We start from the raw sequence: 20,416 nt of genomic DNA on the forward strand, positions 1-20,416 counted from the left end.
CATTGTCCCTGCGTACGTCTGTCTGTCTGTCCGTCCGTCCGTCCGTCCACACTTCGGACAATAACTCAAAAACACTTTCACCAATTTCCATGAAACTTAAGTGAATTGTTTATAACTATTGACGTAAGCTCCCTTTCGTTTTTTTTTAATTTCAGATTTTAAGTTTTGGATTTATGGGGCTTTATTCATAAAAAAGGGTGGATTTTCAACACTTCGGACAATAACTCAAAAAGGCTTTCACCAATGTCCATGAAACTTTGGTGAATTGTTTATATCTATTGATGTAAGCTCCCTTTCAATTTTTATAAATTTCAGATTTTACATTTCTGTGTTTATGAATTTTTATGCTTAAAAAAAGGGGGATTTTCCAATTTTGGGACAATAACTAACACTTTCACAAAATTTTATGCAACTTTGATTAATTGTTTATATCTATTGACATAAGCTCTCTTTCCATTTTTATAAATTTTAGATTTTACGTTTTCTTAAGTAATGAATTTTTATACTTAAAAAAGGGGGATTTTATGCAACTTTGGTGAAACTTTGGTGAATATATTAATGTAACATCCCTTTTGATTTGTATAAATATCAGATTTTACATCAACTAAATTCATTTAAAGCATAAAAGACAGGTTAAAAGAGGAAAGGGTTTACATGCGCTAAAGCGCAGCCCTTTATTGTGAACTATTTTTTCCAAAATCGAGGTGTTGTTTACATGTTAAGGGACACCCTATTGCCCCCCCCCCCCCCCCACCCCTCCTCAATCATATGTCCATTGTCCTTTAACTCATTTTCATAGTTCAGGGACTGATTTTTTTGTGATGTGATTTTCTCACTTATCATAAAGTAATAGGATAACTATATGTGGTATATAGGTTCCTTGCAACCTGTTCATGTCCATCAGACAGAGTTCACTTTACATGGAACTCATATTGTGGATCAGTGACCAAGGTTAAAGTTACATGATTAGGTCTGTTTCTCAAATACTGTAAGCAGTAGGTCAACTATATTTGGTGTATGGAAAGATTGTAATGGATACACGTCATTCTTGTCAGTTTCATCTGACATTGACCATATTTTCATGATTCATTGGTCAATGTGAAGTTTTTGTGTTTTGGTCTCTTTTTCAAGTACTATGAGCAATATGTTAACTGTATTTGGTTTATGGAAAGCTTGTAATGGGTACATTTCTGTTTGGCAGATATCATCTGACCTTGACCTCATTTTCATGGTTCATTAATCAATGGTAAGTATTTGTGTTTTTGTATGAATCAATCGACATACCCAATTGGTATATTTGGTGTTTAAAAAAATTGTAAGCTGTACATTTCTGTCTGAAAAGATTTCTCTCACCTTGACCTAAATGTAATTAATCTTTATTTTTTTAAGTTTCCTCTTGTAACCCATTTAGAAAATATTAATCTTAAAGACTTTCAACATAAAACTACTAGTAATTGTTGGTAAAGCACATGAGACATTTCAGTGAGTGCACTCTTTTTATTGTCATTAAACATTTTAAGTTTAACTACAGGATTAATAACTGTTTGAGCACTCAAAACATTCTCCCTTGCTGAGGACAGTGATTAATAACTCAGCTTAATAAGATACAATAAAAGCATAAGTGGGGGCCCACTGACTTACCTAAGAGGGGGCCCGCTCCAGTCACGCTTCAATAATTCCCTTTATAGGCAACCAAATTTTTACCTAAAAAGGGGGGGGGGCCTGCCGCACCCCCCCCCCCCCCCCCTAAATCCGCCTCTGAAAAGTCATTTAATCGGAAATGGATTTACTTAACAATTTGGTATTTCACCCCAAAACAATAACAACGTGACTAATGACACTTACCATAATTCTTAGCATACTGGCAGTTACTGAAAGTTATTTCAGAGCCCAACTGCAATTCATATGTAAATTTATATGTTCTCCAAGATTTAAAGGTCAATCAGTGCACATCCAACAGGTTTCACGACTTTGAAACTTATGTTAACAACTAAAGCTTGTGAGGAGAACTTAGTTGTCTCATTTGCAATCAAACCACATGCATCTTCTAGATCTTATATTTCAGTGGCGGATCCAGAAGTTTTCCTAAGGGGGGGTGGGGGCTCCAATCATGCTTCAATGATTCCCTATATATTCAATGTGTATTGCAAATTTTATATGCAATAAATGTAAAAAGTACCAATATTGGTAATATTTCCATAAAAAAAAAGACACAACTAGTTTTGAGTTAAAAAAAAAAAAAGGCTGGATGAGTTACTTGTAAAAATAATCAGGATAAACTAATAAAAAAAAAGAGAAGACAGAACTGAACAAACATTTAAGGTCTAAGGCTCGAGGGTAAAAAAAAATCAGCAACTTTTTTTTATTTATTTTTTATTACAAATTTTTTTCTTACACTATTAGTTTTTATTTTATGATATGGTACCAAAATTATCCAAAAAATGAAATCTAGGTTTTGGTCCTAGATGATTTTTAAAATGTTTATATCATCGAAAAAGCTCCAAATTATTTCTCTTTGGTGAAAAAGTGCAATTTTTTATAAATATTTTTATTATTATTATTATCATTCTAAATAAATTATTATTATTTTTATTATTAAAAAAAATCGTCTGTCAAGGAAGTAAATGGTATGTGACGGAATCGCAATCTCTCTTGAAACGCGACAAAAATCAGGAAGTAGTTTCCCCTGATTTGACGTGGCTATGGTGGCCGCCATTTTAAGCGATAAGCAGTCGATACCGGCTTTTAATCCAAGAATATCTTCGTAATTAAAGGCCATCGTGATAAAAGTTAAACATCAATATGTTAAAGAGGATCATTTCACTGCTCCTGATTTCTCTTAATTGTTTTAATGGAGTCATAGGGGATGAACATAATCATATGGTAAGATAACCCCAAATCTGTCAAACTTGGTTTGTTGACGTTTACACAAAAACAAGATAAAATGCCAAACAACATTGAATATTATACGAAATTGTTAATCCTGTTTAAAACGAATTACACTGAGCTAGTCAGTATAAGAAATTTGAATAGAAAAACGATTATGTGTAAAAACAATCATTGAATCAAACATAATAATTTCTGACGACGACTGTCGCATTTAAATTTGAATGTTGCAGTACATTCAAGTCTGTCACTGTCTGTTCACATTATGCTCACCCTGTGATATCTTTTTCTCATTGGTTGGCTTTTACTGGACACTCCAATATAGATGTTATCAAACCGGTACTCTGGGTGCTCGGTTGGTCAAAGTGACTGGAGTGGAGGGGTATTAGGGTCTGTTTGCGCCAAATACTCTTTTGCACCCTACATGTTCGCATCTCACACATTCACACCCAAGGTCTGTACGCACTCTACATGCACGTCCAATTTTAGTTCAAATTCCAGTTGAATACTAGACAACTTTTCGAGTCCAATGCATTTTCGTTGAAAACTTTGCGTTTAGGTGCATCATGACTTCCTTTTCAATGTTGAGCGAGTGGTTGAACCGTTGAAAAACTATAAAGTTATATTGCACGAATAATTCGACAAATCAAACTCTCATAATTGACAATCTGCACTGCTGTCATTAGGGAATAGTGATTAGTTACCTACGGAACAAATATTATTTCTAGTTTATACTGCAGAAATACGATCACTTAGACCCTTGATGAACGTTTATAGTGCAGGGATACAGGCGAGCACCTCTATCTGGTAAATGATGTCACAAAGGTGCATCTAATTAATGAGTTTTTTCGGTGACGGATGAATTCAAAAGTGGTCTAGTGGAAAATTCGGATTGTTGTTTTAAATTGCTTAGGTTTAAATACTGAATGTATTTATTTAGCTTGGTATGAGTAAAATATTGAAGATTTTAAATGAAATACACAAAAGATAATTGTTTTTAACAGCTTGGTCCCTTTGATCTGAAACAATGAAACAATAAAATATAGCAATACACTATTATAACCAAAACATGATAAAATTTATTCAACACACAAAAAAAAATAATCTCACTTTATTATGAAACAAGTCAATGATTGGAACAAAGTTATAACGATAAACTAACCAAAACATGATTAAAGAGTTATTCAACACAAAGTAAAACGTTGACAGAATCCCACTTTATTTAGAAAGGATTGTTATTTTTTTTATTAATAATACACTATCCAAAACTTAAATAAGATTTATTCAACACAAAAAATAATGCTGTCTCACTTTATAATGAGACAGTGACAACAAATATACTTATAGGAATACACTTGCCAAAACTTGATTACAAAGTTATTGAACACAAAACCAATAAAAATTTGGCGCAACATGTAGGGGGAGAACCTGAGAGGGTGCGAACAGAACCGGATTCGAGTAGAGGTCAATCTTCAGATATCACTCAATTTTATCTGTTCCAGGGGAGTTGCCATGTTCTCATTAAGGCCTTCGCCTTCCTTTGAGCTTTCTATTGGTATCTTTATTTGAAATTGTACTTAAAATGTTAGTGACACATCTCCAATTATACTGTTATGGAGTAAAAATAGAAAAAAAGATTACCACTGTACCCTCAGAGCTTTCAAGAGGAGCTATGAGTATCGTAGGTATCTGCATTTTTGTACCAGTAAAATAATATATAAAGGGGAGCGATATGAAATGTCATTAAATACTTCAGACTACAACTGTACAACAAAAGAAGGCCTGTCTAGCAAATATAAGTGTCATTAATACAGATAGTAACTAACACTCATCTTATGAGTCTAGTATGTCCATTTGCGTTTTACATATTTTATGCAATGTTGTGCAAGGGGCTTAATGTATAATGAATTTTCATAAACCAAACAAAACTGGCTGGGGGAAAGTAACTTTTTGATCCTTATGACATTTTTTGACAATTTGCGGACCACTGTGCTAAACATTATTTTTTTTTGAAACGTTCATTATTGCAACCTAGGTTCAGGTTGCACTTTTTTCCTAAATCCTGTATCTTACATGTCTTACTAGCATCTATAATTTGTTTCATTAAACATTTTTCAATGATATATAATATTGACTTGTTGTGTACAATGTATGTCTTAAAATTGATTGATTTATGTATTTTTCAGTATGATGAAAGTGAAGAGGTTGTATTATGGATGAATACAGTTGGCCCATACCACAATCGACAAGAGACGTACTCATATTTCTCTTTACCATTTTGTGCTGGTAACAAGGAGAGTATTGGTCACTACCATGAAACACTGGGTGAAGCTTTACAAGGTACAGAACTGGAATTCAGTGGACTGGACATCGACTACAAAGGTATATATTAGATTAAACAGAAAAGTTGTATGGCTGCCCCTTAGGGTCATCTCAGAGATGTCCGCTACTGGTATGACTGGCTGAAATACTAGTTTATTATTTAAGTCCAATTTAGCAAACAAAGTTGGGCTAAGGAAAAAATCCATGATATTTCTTTTCTTGAACAGCATGGCCCTGTCAATGTCATGTTTCTTACATGTGACGTGTAAAATAATTTTGTGTGTGATTAGTCACTCTTTGGAATGGATTACATGTATATATTTTGTTTTCTGAGCATGCGCTCATTGTGTTTGATTCAGAGTGAACAAGTTGTTCAATTAACCTTACTATCAAATGAATACATTGCAAGTACGTGTATGTTAAAATGGAATCCACATGTCCAGTCTTCACGACGAACTGTTAAATCTACAGGCCCGGAGCTCAATTTTAAATTTATTTTAGTTAGATTCTGTTGGCCTGTAGATACGATTTTTACAGGCCCGAGAGCAATTTTACAAGCCTGGGGCTGCTGGGCTGCCACTCAGCGCGAAGGCTGCATGTCAGCTGGGTATTGAGGTAAAAGCAATAATGTAAACTTTTAATTTCAGGTGATGTGAATAGAGTTAAGTATTGTGAAGTAACATTGACTGAAGAGAAGTATCAAGCCTTTGTATATGCTGTCAAGAATCATTACTGGTACCAGATGTACATTGATGATTTACCTATATGGGGTAAGTATACTGTTATAATACAGGATGTATTTATATCTTAAATATTAAAACACATATAATCAAATTATCAATAATCCTTAGAATGCTCTCATGTCTTGTTGACTTCTTTGAGGGGGAATTTATTTAGTCATAAAGTCTGAAAACTGTTAAAGATTCTCCATGAATCATTAATTCTTACCTAAGAACATTTCCCTTTTATTCACCAGCTACCCATTTGAAGCACAATTCAAAGCTTCATTCCCCTATAGTTAATTTTTGGAGAAATGCTTGTATTTTTAAACATTTTATCACTTAACATTTTTTCAATCCCTGTAAATACATGACAAATTGCATGAATTGTGGAGTTAATTATTCCATATAACCCTGTTAATGCATGGTTAACATATCCTTAAAAGAAAATAACGTCACAACATTTGTTGAATTTTAATTGTTTTAAACGTTTTTAACCAATCACAATTAGGTGTTCACTTTTGAAAATATTACCCAGAATGCATTAGGTTCTGAAACGACAAATTAGTAATTAGTGTTTGTATAATATAAAACAGTGAATCCTAATAGACTGATGACAGAAGGCTTTTATAACTTTATAAATGTTTCTACAGGTATTGTGGGTGAGATAGATGAAAAAGGTGATGGCTATTATCTCTGGACCACAAAGAAGTTTGATATTGGTTACAATGACAAGCAGATTGTGGACGTTAACCTGACCAGTGAGGAAAAGGTCAAACTAGAACCTGGTGCAGTTATAGCATTCAAATATGAGGTAAGAGAAACACAAATAATGCTTCCTTAGGGAGGAAGAAGATTCACAACAAATTATCATTCAGTTATAGGGCTTATGTAACACTAATATAGACTATTAGATCATACTCGTAGCCAGGGGGGTTCCCCCTTGAAAACAAATAAACACTGATAAAGTCAATGTTGTGTTCAAATTGTGACTGTTAACCCTTTCAACGCTATACACGGCATATGCCGCGATGACATACGCCGTCCGCCACTGCTATTCGCGGCATATGCCGCGATGACAACGGATTTTTCGTAAGGACTCTTAAACCATTCGGTTTTCATTCGGGTCCTCTCTAATTTTTCCTTGTATGAATCGAGGATATACAAGGTCTCATTTGCGCTTGAAATCCCGGCAATTTTTATTGTAAAATCATGCAGTAGAAGGATAATTGAAGGAAAATAAAAACAAATATTTTGACAAATGCAAATGGCGGAAATCAGAAACGAAGCTGTAAATATGGAAATATTTCAGTATTTCTATGGGGAAACTTACAACGAGGATTAGTTAATTGGTTTCTTGTTACTTCAACGTGTTTAATACATTCAATTCGTGTGGGAAATATGATTTGATCGATCATTACGAGACGTAGAAAAAGGGGGGAAAACGGAGGTTGACTGAAAATTTTGAGAACGGAGCCACTGATTTGTGCCACGATTACATAATCCGTTGTGTATGGTGCAATGCGCTACGAAATCGAGCAATTGATGTCTTCTTTATTATATGGCAGATAAAACAACAAAATAGATGAAGACTAAATGTAGTTTTTATTCAAAATTCAACACAAATGTAATAAATTACACCTTTTACCTGTTAATTACCTGAAAATGCAGGTAACCTGATAAAAATTTTACTGAAATAACTGCCTAACATTACAGTTCATACTCTCCTGAGCATTTTTCATGCAATAACTTTCTCTGTATCTTTTATAATAAAAAAGATACAGCAGTCTGAAATGGAATATACTGTTCTAATGAATGAACACACAAAAAATGCAGCAGCAGCAACCATTTTTCTAATTTTTTGTGTAGCGTTGAAAGGGTTAAAGTCAAGTTTGTGAGTCCAACGAAACCCCCCCTTGGAAATTTCTGGCTACAGGCCTGTAGATTATATAAAGGGTTGATATTGGAATTTTATTTTATTTTGTAATTAACAAAATTTTCTCAAGGTATATAGCCATCGGGTAATTTGCCTATGCATGTTTATAACATGTATTATTTTAAATAGTCTTGACAAGTTCTGCACTTTATATGTGCATTTAGCTAAATTAAAAAATTGAGTGGATCATCCAATGGAAATTGGAATTGTAGTCAAATAAGACTGCTGTCGCTGGCAGAGACGATCATATATTTTATTTTGACTGAAAATAAAATACGATTCACCTTAAAGAAGTTTAAAAAGGGCAAAAAACAAATGAAATAGAGTACATGTTTACATTATTTAAAAGTTGAAATAGCTTGCAATAAATGTGCTCCAAAGTTTTTTATGGTTAACCCTTTCCTCCATAATGACGCCTTTTGATGCCACCCCCTTTACTCCATAATGACGCCTGCATAGTTCCTCACTTGAAATGTTTCACCTACGAAAAAACTTGATCAGACTTAATAAAAGTTGTATTTAATAGCAAGAGGATATTTATTAGAATCTATGACTGGAATTTCCTTGATGAAATATTTGTTTATTTCTGACCAAAAGGAAAGGTTCAACAATTATTTGATACTTTAGAGGCTTAGCAGAAGAAAAATGATATATTCTGTTGACATTTGACATTCATATACAATTATTGATCCTTTTGATGATGATGTTTGTATTTATTTCCTTTTTCAGGTGAAATGGTCGCCATCAACCATCAAATATGAGAAGAGATTTGATAAATATTTGGATCCAAACTTTTTCCAACATAGGGTAAATTTAATTTCAAAAACAACACTTATTCATGAGATATGAACTAAAAAAAGTCTTTAGATTAACTTATGGACTTCTGTAGTGCTTGAGAATTTTCAACAAATCAGTAAGGCAAACAAGGGAAGTAAATGCTTAATTCCTGGTAGGTGTCTGATATATTCAAAATAATTAACTGTAAATGTTGTTATTGGATTTGAAACAGTAAGAGTTGTCAAGCTTATAGTTATGATTATTAGATTTTTGTGTAGAAGACAATTTCAGTATTGGTGTAAAAATATAATACTTGTCAATAGTAAATACCAGTCAACCATCAATATGGTTGTACATTATATTGAAGATAAATTTTTGGGATTAAGTATAATCTCTATTATTTCAGATTCACTGGTTCAGTATTTTTAATTCGTTTATGATGGTTATATTCTTGGTTGGTCTTGTGAGCATGATCTTAATGAGGACATTGAGGAAAGATTACGCCAGATATAGCAAAGAAGATGACCTAGACGACATGGTTAGTGTCAATACTATGTTCTTTTTCATTTGTATTTTATATTTTCTTACAATCTTCATAAGATTCCGTTTCAAATTATAAAACAGAAAACTAGAAATTAAAAAAATTTCAGCACAGTTTAAAGAACACTTCAAACTCCTCTAAAATGTGACGGGAATGTCATGAGGAAATTAAATTCCAAAATTTCATTTCACGGCATCACAAAAATGTAACATTACAACTTTTTTGTAAATCAAACATGTAAAAAAAAATTCAATGTACTTAATTTTTTTTGATGCATGGTACTCTTAAGAATATGAAACATATTTATACTCATAGAAGCCTGAATATATTGCTTCAAGTTTTGTTAATCCAAAATAGATTTTACATATATCCATATAGGTAAATCTATTTTTCCCAAATTAAGTTAAGAAGGGGGGTAGGGGGGTCAGCAAAAAAACTCTATGTGAATTAAGTTTTTTATCCTACATTGAACTTTTGATGAATGTCGTCCCTAAATTCCTACTGCTAGTTTTTTATTTCAACTGAATTTTTTTATTACCTTTAATTGTAGGAGAAGGACTTAGGAGATGAGTATGGTTGGAAACAGGTACATGGAGATGTATTCAGACCAACATCATCATCCATGTTATTCTCAGCACTTGTTGGCTCTGGTTATCATATTGCAGTTGTCTCCCTTTGTGTCATCATATTTGCCATACTTGGAGATTTATATACAGAGTAAGTAGGTTTATAAACACTGATAATCTTAGCAGTTGATTGGGATTCTTTTGAATGGTGTCTTCAATTTGATTTTATATAATATGAATTTGAATACAATATTTAATTTTTATTTTTTTATTGACATCATTCTTCTGTATGTATAAAGAAAGAATAAATACATGTAGTTTTGAGGACATTTTTCCTATTCTCTGCAATGTCAGATATAAATAAAACCAATTATAAGTAAATTCTTTATTTGATTACAGGAGAGGTTCTTTATTAAGTACTGCCATATTTGTGTATGCTGCAACCTCACCAGTGAACGGATACTTTGGTGGTAGTCTGTATGCTAAGATGGGAGGTAAATAATTTAAACAAAGGGAAGCAACCCCTTGACAGGAACTGTAATTGGTTAAATTGTCTGTGCAAAAATAAAAAAAATTATGCAGATCTCTAGTTTTACAGTAATCAGCAATACTACTTTTGATAAAATAATATATTCTTTCAAGTACAATTACAGAGATTTTATAATTGCCTTTTTATACGACCGCAAATTTTGAAAAAATTTTCGTCGTATATTGCTATCACGTTGGCATCGTCGTCGTCGTCGTCCGAATACTTTTAGTTTTCGCACTCTAACTTTAGTAAAAGTGAATAGAAATCTATGAAATTTTAACACAAGGTTTATGACCATAAAAAGAAGGCTGGTATTGATTTTGGGAGTTTTGGTCCCAACATTTTAGGAATTAGGGGCCAAAAAGGGCCCAAATAAGCATTTTCTTGGTTTTCGCACTATAACTTTAGTTTAAGTTATTAGAAATCTATGAAATTTTGACACAAGGTTTATAACCACAAAATAAAGGTTGGGATTGATTTTGGGAGTTTTATTTTCAACAGTTTAGGAATTAGGGGCCAAAAAAGGGCCCAAATAAGCATTATTCTTGGTTTTCGCACAATAACTTTAGTTAAAGTAAATAGAAATCAATGAAATTTAAACACAATTTTTATGACCACAAAAGGAAGGTTGGTATTGATTTTGGGAGTTTCGGTCCCAACAGTTTAGGAATTAGGGGCCAAAAAGGGACCCAAATAAGCATTTTTCTTGGTTTTCGCACCATAGCGTTAGTATAAGTGAATAGAAATCTATGAAATTTAAACACAAGGTTTATGACTATAAAAGGAAGGTTGGTATTGATTTTGGAAGTTTTGGTCCCAACAGTTAAGGAAAAAGGGGCCCAAAGGGTCCAAAATTAAACTTTGTTTAATTTCATCAAAATTGAATAATTGGGGTTCTTTAATATGCCGAATCTAACTGTGTATGTAGATTCTTAATTTTTGGTCCCTTTTTCAAATTGGTCTACATTAAGGTCCAAAGGGTCCAAAATTAAACTTAGTTTGATTTTAACAAAAATTGAAACCTTGGGGTTCTTTGATATGCTAAATCTAAAAATGTACTTAGATTTTTGATTATTGGCCCAGTTTTCAAGTTGGCCCAAATCGGGGTCCAAAATTAAACATTGTTTGATTTCATCAAAAATTGAATAATTGGGGTTCTTTGATATGCCAAATCTAACTGTGTATGTAGATTCTTAATTTTTGGTCCAGTTTTAAAATTGGTCTAAATTAAAGTGCAAAGGGTCCAAAATTAAACTAAGTTTGATTTTAACAAAAAATAAATTCTTGGGCCTCTTTGATATGCTGAATCTAAACATGTACTTAGATTTTTGATTATGGGCCCAGTTTTCAAGTTGGTCCAAATCAGGATCTAAAATTATTATAATAAGTATTGTTCAATAGCAAGTCTTTTCAATTGCACAGTATTGTGCAATGGCAAGAAATATCTAATTAGCAAATTTTTTTTTAATTAAGAGTTATCTTTCTTTGTCCAGTATAGTAAGCAAGAAATATCTGCAAGAATTTTTTTTAATTGGAGTTATCTTTCTTTGTCCAGAATCAACTTAAATCTTTGTTATATACAATATACAATGTATATTCACTTTTTACTACCAACTGATAAATTTAAATAATCTTTACCATTCAGTGATAACAAGCAGTTTTTTTACATTATGTATTTAAATGAGTAGTAATTGTTGCAAACTCCATTAGAATATTTTAATTGAAATTAGTTTTGGAATAAGGGAAAGGGGGATGTGAATAAAAAATTGGGTTAAAATTTTCTCATTTGAAATTTCATAAATAAAAAGAAAATTTCTTCAAACATTTTTTTGAGAGGATTAATATTCAACAGCATAGTGAATTGCTCTAAGAGAAAACAAAAATTTTAAGTTCATTTGAATACATTCATTCTGTGTCAGAAACCTATGCTGTGTCAACTATTTAATCACAATCCAAATTTAGAGCGGAATCCAGCTTGAATGTTGTGTCCATACTTGCCCCAACCGTTCAGGGTTCAACCTCTGCGGTCGTATAAAGCTACGCCCTGCGGAGCACCTGGTTGAATTTGCAGAACTGCTGATTTCAATAAAAATGAAGGAAAAATTACTCAATTATAAAATACCATGCACTACTTGTGAACTGAAGTTTGAACAGAGCTTACAAATTAATCTTGAATCACTTCTTATTTCTGCTACTATATCAGTTTAAACAAAACAGTAGTGTTGGAATATTTATTCTTTATGTTCTAAGGGAAAGTATGGATAAGACAGATGCTATTAAGTGCCTCCTTGTTGCCAGCTTGTGTTTGTGGAACAGCATTCTTTATCAATTTTATAGCCATATATTATCATGCTTCAAGAGCCATACCTTTTGGTACAATGGTAAGTATCTTGTAATGTATGTTGTACATGTTTAAGAAAAAATTCTGTACCCACTTTGCAAGGTTGTTTAAATAAATGTTATCTGTTGTTTGGTATTAAAATTCACTAGTAGTAATAACAACATATAGGTGACAAGCAAGAAACCAGTATAATTTGAATACTTTATTACTTGTGATACTAATATTTGTTGAATTTTGGTACCAACGTTAGTGTGAACAATGTTTTTTTTGGGCATATTTGCATAATCTGTACAGGTGTAAACAAAAAAAATCATGTTACAATGAATATGCAACATATGAATGGAATCTTTGTAGCAATTTGGTTTTTAAGCCAAGTCAGCCATTCCCTAAAATTATGGAAAAATTGCACAAAGGGAGACAATTCACCAGTATTACAGGATATGGTTAAAAAAAATAAAATTTTTATGTTATTATTTGATAGGTATAGGTAGATAGATGTTGGTTTTAAAATGTATTAGGTTAATATTATATGTAAGTAGATATTTATGACAATCACTGATGTGTGAAATATTTGTTGTAGGTTGCTGTAACATGTATATGTATATTTGTGATATTACCATTGACATTAGTGGGCACAGTTCTAGGGAGAAATTTGGCAGGCCAGCCTAATTATCCTTGTAGGATTAATGCTGTACCAAGACCTATTCCTGAAAAGAAGTGGTAAGAATATAATTAATTTACTACGTCAACAAAATGTCCAATGCATTCAAAATCTGCTTTTATTATCTAAAGAATTTTGCCATTAAAAACTGAACAAAATGCTTGGCTAAGTCCATTGCTGTCTTCTTTTCTAGATTTGTACTTGAATCAATAATTTTTTTATTGAAAATTGTAAGATGAAAGTTATTAACCATGTATTAAGAACTTTGTTATTATAAGTAATTTAGATGTATTAGTTCATGATTTTAGAATCAGTGATTCCTGTATTACAGCGTAAGTTGTGATTTAATTTCTGGTTCATGCAGCCTTAAAAATCCTAGTTCACAATTTTAGAAATAGGGGTTTATGATAACATGAGCTGTGACTTTATTTCTGCATCATGGAGCCTTGAAAAATTGCATTCTGATTTAAGCATTAGGGATTTCATGCTAATATATGCTGTGATTTTATTTCAGGTTCATGGAGCCAACTGTGATTACTGTATTAGGAGGAATTTTACCATTTGGCTCAATTTTCATTGAAATGTAAGTGATCTAACCGAACTACTAGTAAAGTCTGTTGATTATACTCAGTATCATGTACTGATCTTTTCAAAAGCTAATAAGCCAAGGATTCAAATATAGAAAAATAATAAAGAGTGACTCAACAACACATTAATTCACAAATGTATAGCAAGATATGTATAATTTCAGGTACTTTATTTTAACATCATTCTGGGCCTACAAGATATATTATGTATATTTTCAGGTACTTTATTTTCACATCAGTCTGGGCCTTCAAGATATATTATGTATATTTTCAGGTACTTTATTTTAAAATCATTCTGGCCCTACAAGATATATTCTGTATATTTTCAGGTACTTTATTTTTACATCATTCTGGGCCTACAAGATATATTATGTATATTTTCAGGTACTTTATTTTTACATCATTCTGGGCCTACAAGATATATTATGTATATTTTCAGGTACTTTATTTTTACATCATTCTGGGCCTACAAGATATATTATGTATATGGTTTTATGTTGCTGGTCTTCCTGATTCTAATGGTGGTTACTGTGTGTGTTACAATTGTTTGTACCTATTTCTTACTAAATGCTGAAGATTATAGATGGTCAGTGATTATATAATAGTAGTTTTATATGTTCATGAAGGGGCAGGGCATAAATGGTTGATATGGGTCTATATACCTGAAAAACATAATAGAACATGATGGAGGAAGCTTCTCAAGTTTTTTTTTTAATGATTTTTACTTATATAACGTTTAGGGGCATACGATTTTCATTAATTGTTCTGTTACAACCACAAATTTGTATATCTGTTTATCTGTAGAGAAAAAAATAACATGCAAAATCTTAATATAAAAGCCAATAATCAAAATAACGTAAGATATGGTACATTTCATTAGATACAATGTCCCAATATTGGTTTAAAACAATACAGAAACTTTATTTGATTATGAAGAATTGACTATAAAAGAAGTATAATGATGAAATAGGTGTTATACTGCACGTCTAAAAACTAAAACAAAAACAAAATATTAAACAAAACAAGAAATATCAGATATGAAGTCATTTATAAAGAATTTTATTGGTAAAATATACAAGACTGCATAATTGTGCAAGTATAAAAAAAAAGCATTGATTTTAAATATGTGTAGATCTGTTTTTTGAAAAGAAGGATTTTTTCTTAACAAAATCATACAAGGAACACAAATTGTGCTACACTATACTAAACTATGTTTATTTACAGTTTAGTTATTATTTTTCAGGCAGTGGACAAGTTTCCTTGCTGCAGCATCAACAGCAGGATATGTGTATCTCTATTCCTTTTATTACTTTTTCTTTAAAACAAAGTAAGTAAAGTAAAGCGATTTTGTCCTTGTAGAATATTGAGAATGGAAAACTATATGTATATAGATGTTTGTTATAAAGTTTGGTTAAAAAACAAAGAAGTGAAAGAGGAATTGAACTAAGATGTAGTCGTTGATATTTTGGTAAACTAGATTAACATGTTCATTTGACAGTGATTCTATTTATTTTCATTGATTAGTGTTCGGTAAGTGACATTTCAATTCTTAGCTTTTGGAAATTATTATGTTGCAAGTATTAATTTGTCTTATATTTTTTTTTCTACCAAGACGCACATCAAGTTTTAGGGACTATTCTAGCAGACATTCTTTTTCAAGTTTTCCATTCTCTTCATTCTTTGTGCTTGGTTATAAATGTAAAGGGATACTATCTATATGCTAAGTAATTAATGTGAAGAGAGATTAACCAAGTTTTCTGTACTTCATAATTTTTATAAAAGCAGATTATCTTTGGTATTTTGTGATATCGAGAGAGCTTTTGAAGGTTGTGCTTGTTGCTCAATCCCTTTCATATCTTAATGAATAAAATATGTTTAATATCAAATCATTGTATTTTCTCTGTGATTAGTAATTACTGTAAAGGGAGATTAGACAACACTTACATTCAAGTTGTGATGTTGATTTTCATGAAACTCCAATAATATTTAATACTGGAAAATATTCATATACAGTCAAATAATACAGCCAAATTCAGAAAGTTTTCTGTTGTACATTTACTCATAAATGTTAGTTAAAAAGTTAAAATCTTTGAAAAAGGTTGACAAATTATATGAGTTATCCATCCCATGGAAGTCCTGACACAAATAATGTCATTACACAAGTGAAATGATTATTTGATTTTACTTTGTAAGGAAGATTTGGTATAAATGCTGACCAAAATGAACTAGATGAGCATGATTATAACTTCTTATTTATTGTTTTGTGTATTTTTTTTTTAGAATGTATGGCTTGTTTCAAACAACCTTTTATTTTGGATATATGGCCCTATTTAGTATGGCCTTAGGCATTATGTGTGGTAAGTTTCTATTTATTTATATATTTATATATATATTTATTATTCTATGATCCGTTCATCCAATATTGACTCTTAAAATTCAAGAGTTGATCTAAAATTGAGGGTACTTTTTATATGGCCTTCCAAATACCGTTTCGATCCCTAACATCACTGAAGAGACATTTCTTGTCGAAATCCGGATATGGTGTACTAAAGAAATATTGACACCGAATGTTTGTGGCACAACATCGTGGCCACAAGTTCACAATTTTTTTTTCTGTTTAGTTTTAAATTTATATTAAGATCCATTTTGTTACATCTTGTGATCAATTTTATTTGGCAATCGCCAATGGCAGTCAGCAGGGTTAAAGAACATCAGTTGTTGGACCTGTTAGTCAAATGCGTTTTGTTTAAATATATTTTTTCTTTTTTTTGGTATTTTGGAAAATGTTGTTTGTGCTGTTTTTAGACCCTTCTACAACAAAATTTGTTTGACATGCACATGTATAAAAATTGTGGTTTTTATCCAACGCAATCATAGGTTTGAACGTCGTTTTCAATTTAGACTCGTTTATATTTTTTGTTAGGGCATGTATCATATTTTCCCTCCTGTTTATATGATCCGTTCATCCTATATTGACTTTTAAAATTCAAGAGTTGATCTAAAATTGAGGGTACTTTTTATATGGCCTCCCAAATGCCGTTTCGATCCCTAACATCACTGAAGAGACATTTATTGTCGAAATCTTGATATGGTGTTCTAAAGAAATATTGACACCGAATGTTTGTGGCACAACATCGTGGCCACAAGTTAACAACATTTTTTTCTGTTTAGTATTAAATTTATATTAAGATCCATTTTGTTACATCTTGTGATCAATTTTATTTGGCAATTGCCAATGGCAGTCAGCAGGGTTAAAGAACATCAGTTGTTGGACCTGTTAGTCAAATGCGTTTTGTTTTAATATATTTTTTCACTTTTTTGGTAATTTGGAAAATGTTGTTTGTGCTGTTTTTAGACCCTTCTACAACGAAATTTGTTTGACATGCACATGTATAAAAATTGTGGTTTTTATTTTAAACATGAGGAACCATGTGTCAACTCTTCCCAGCTGCAAAAAATATTTTGTACATATGTTTTATTTAATAAACTAGTTTGAGCTCTTGCCAGTTATTAAATTCTAATGGCATAATTTTTAAATACTTGTACATTTTTATTATTCAGGCACGTTTGGGTACATAGGAACAAGTGTATTTGTGAGGAAAATCTATTCCACTGTGAAAATAGACTAAGTAATAATTAGATATATGCTACAGCTGAGAATGCATATAGACTAAGTAATAATTAGATATATGCTACAGCTGAAAAGGCATACTGGCTGTGATGTGTGGGACTATATATATATACCATGTGATGGGATAACAGAAAGTGCTGGTCCAGAAGGTCTTATTTATGTTATTTATGTATTACAGTGAAACTTCTCTAAACCGGTCCCTCTTAATACCGGTTCTCCCTTCATACCGGCCAAAACCGCAAGTCCCGGCCGGCGTGTATGTAAATAAACGGTCAGGTAACCTTATAAAACCGGCCACCCCTTTAAACCGGATACCGGCCGTTATTTGTGTATTTGTGTAATCAAAATCAATAAAATATCACCTCATAAAACCGGCCTTCTCATTTGTAATCATTAGTCCATATATAATACTGTATATAAACAAACAAGTTAATCCGGTCAATTAGACACCTGCATGGCCACTGAGTAGTGTTCACCTGTCAATGTCAAATCAATACCCGAATAAATTATCGGTTGAGAGATTTTGATCTTCACCCACGCTAATCAATGATGAAAGTTAATTATCATTAAATGTTTTAGCTTGGCTACTTTATTTCATCATTCAAAAAAAAAAAAAATGGGCAAATTATTAAAATTAATCACTCACTTTGACTTTTGCATTTAAAACGTAATTCGTTATCGTCGGGATTTTTATTGAATTTTTTTAATCCTTTATAGTTTATTTAATGGTTATGTTATTGGATATGATGATAGATTGAGGGGTGATGTCTAAATGTGTATGCATTGCTACTGAAGTCTTATATGAACATCGTATGGTACCGATGAGTGGAGCTGTAAATTTCAATGATATCAAATATTGATATTAAAATTGTTTTGTTATATAGTTGCATTTTATTTGTTATTCCTGCAAAATAAAAAATAATAAAGATACAAATGATGTTTTAATATTTATTTCATAATCAATTTAGAATACAAAGCTAAATTTACACAACAAAACAAACTTTATGATTGAGGTACAATACATGGTAAAAAAAACAAATGCACACATATTGAAGGGAAGTAACTCTTATATTGAAGGGAAGTAACTCTTATATTGAAGGGAAGTAACTCTTGTTAATTTCAAATTCATTAAACCGGCCACCCCTGAAAACCGGCCGAATCCCGTGGTCCGACGGGCGGCCGGTTTTGAGAAGTTTCACTGTACTACAACAGCACCATATCAAACAGTCATGACACTAAAATAGTACAGGGTGCTTAATTAAATTTGAAAATAAGTAGATATGGTAGAATTATGACCGTAAAGCATTGAAACATCTCAATTTGAAGATCTGAATATCAGTTTTGGTCCCTAGCATTTAACACTGTTTTAACATTGATTGAAAGAGAGCAACATTACAATAAAGTTAATTTAAATTATGAAAATTGAAGTTAAATCTTCTAAAAAATGTAATTTTAATTTTTGAGAAAGGCTTTTAGAAAAAGGATTTCCCCAGGTTATTTAAAAGTCATTTAATGCTTTCTTTATAATTAAAAAAATATATATTGAGATGTTAGAAGTTTATTGAGTAGTAGTACAAAGTGATGGAAGATCTATTCTAGTCCTTATTAGTAAAAAAAAACATGGATTAAAAAGTAAAATTCAAACTTTGTTTGTTCATATCACATCATTACAATGTATTGCTGATAAAATGTGCTTACATTCTATTTGTTGTACAGTTTATTGAAAGAGGATTATTTTTTTTTCTATATCTGAATGTTTTGAAAGGATGTTTGGAATTTTTATAAAATAAATTCATAAAATGTATAATTTATTATGGTGTTTCATGTGTAGTGAGGTTTCATAGTGAGTATAAAATCATGTTGCTTTTTTAAATCCAGAATGATTGATACTTTAATTGTTACAGCATTCATTGTTACTGAGAAAATAATTTAAAGTTGTGATTGTATCTTGTTAAAAACAAATTTGTAATGTGACATTTTTAATACTTATAATTTATACTGTAGTGATATGTTTTTTCATATTATATGTTGATTTTGCGTATTGGCAGGGTGTATTATGGTATACTTCTGTCTGTACATACATACTTTGTAAAATACATCGGACATTTATGTTACAATCTTAAAAAATATCTTATTTGTTGTTTAAAAAGACTTGAGGGACCTTCATTATAAAAAAGAATGCAAGAAAGTCTCTTTACTTGCATCATTTTTCAAATTAAGGGTCTTGACTTGTTGGAAATAAAGCCCATTCTTTAGTTTGATGATGTTCTGATTTTCTCTGAAGTAATGGGACTTTCCCCTGATAATGCCACGTATCATTTGCTGTAGTTGTTTATCTATAAATATAACAATATTTCATTTACTGAATTACTCCCCTTGAATCATCATTAACATTCCAGTAATATGTTATAGATATTGTTTTGGTGTCAGATATGTATTAATTGTGCTTCTGTGGGTTAAATCAAATCTTTTTGTTTGTTTGTCACAATATCATTTTAATTTGATTGTTGATTGTTATGACTGACTGATTGTTGAATGTGAGATTTGTTCATATCACTGATTTACATCTACAAAATATTATATTGAATGGTAGGTAGTGCGAGGTTTTATGACACAGTGTTAACATAGTGAAAATAGAGTTTGCTTTTAACTAAATAATGCAAATTTACTTAAATATTCATAGTAATAGACAAGTTATTTTTTCATTTCATAAACAAGACTGTATATTATTACAATTTATATTTGTTCTCATAATGAAAAAAAAAGAAGAAAATACATCCGTTGCACATATCTCAAAGTTGAAGAATTATCTAGCAACTGTTGTTTGAAAAAATGAAGCTGGCAAGATCAGTGATAATAAATGAATTGTGTTTTCACTCTAAGTATGTATACACTGTTGTTTGTTTTGATTCATCAGACT

At 31.3% G+C, this 20,416-nt stretch overlaps 1 protein-coding gene across 1 annotated transcript; it reads left to right on the top strand.

Moving 5' to 3' along the window:
- The first annotated feature begins 2,656 nt into the window (after positions 1–2,656).
- On the top strand, positions 2,657–19,802 carry LOC134725686 (transmembrane 9 superfamily member 3-like). The gene is made up of 16 exons (XM_063589706.1): positions 2,657–2,883; positions 5,073–5,268; positions 5,856–5,978; positions 6,581–6,741; positions 8,593–8,670; positions 9,047–9,178; positions 9,732–9,898; positions 10,147–10,241; positions 12,527–12,657; positions 13,198–13,337; positions 13,793–13,861; positions 14,305–14,451; positions 15,109–15,192; positions 16,146–16,222; positions 17,427–17,669; positions 18,698–19,802. The coding sequence occupies exons 1-15, from the start codon at positions 2,803–2,805 to the stop codon at positions 17,492–17,494; spliced, it is 1,749 nt and encodes a 582-aa protein (XP_063445776.1). The 5' UTR covers positions 2,657–2,802; the 3' UTR covers positions 17,495–17,669; positions 18,698–19,802.
- The last annotated feature ends 614 nt before the right edge of the window (positions 19,803–20,416 follow it).

The sequence above is a fragment of the Mytilus trossulus genome, chromosome 7 (genome assembly GCF_036588685.1).
Source record: "Mytilus trossulus isolate FHL-02 chromosome 7, PNRI_Mtr1.1.1.hap1, whole genome shotgun sequence".
NCBI classification, from domain to species: Eukaryota; Metazoa; Mollusca; class Bivalvia; order Mytilida; family Mytilidae; genus Mytilus; species Mytilus trossulus.

Excerpts from the sequence above, each read along its gene's own strand:
- LOC134725686 (XM_063589706.1), top strand. The coding sequence starts at position 2,803 with ATGTTAAAGAGGATCATTTCACTGCTCCTGATTTCTCTTAATTGTTTT. Across the intron at positions 2,884-5,072 it reads GGGATGAACATAATCATATG|TATGATGAAAGTGAAGAGGT; the intron begins GTAAGATAACCC and ends TGTATTTTTCAG. Across the intron at positions 5,979-6,580 it reads TGATGATTTACCTATATGGG|GTATTGTGGGTGAGATAGAT; the intron begins GTAAGTATACTG and ends ATGTTTCTACAG.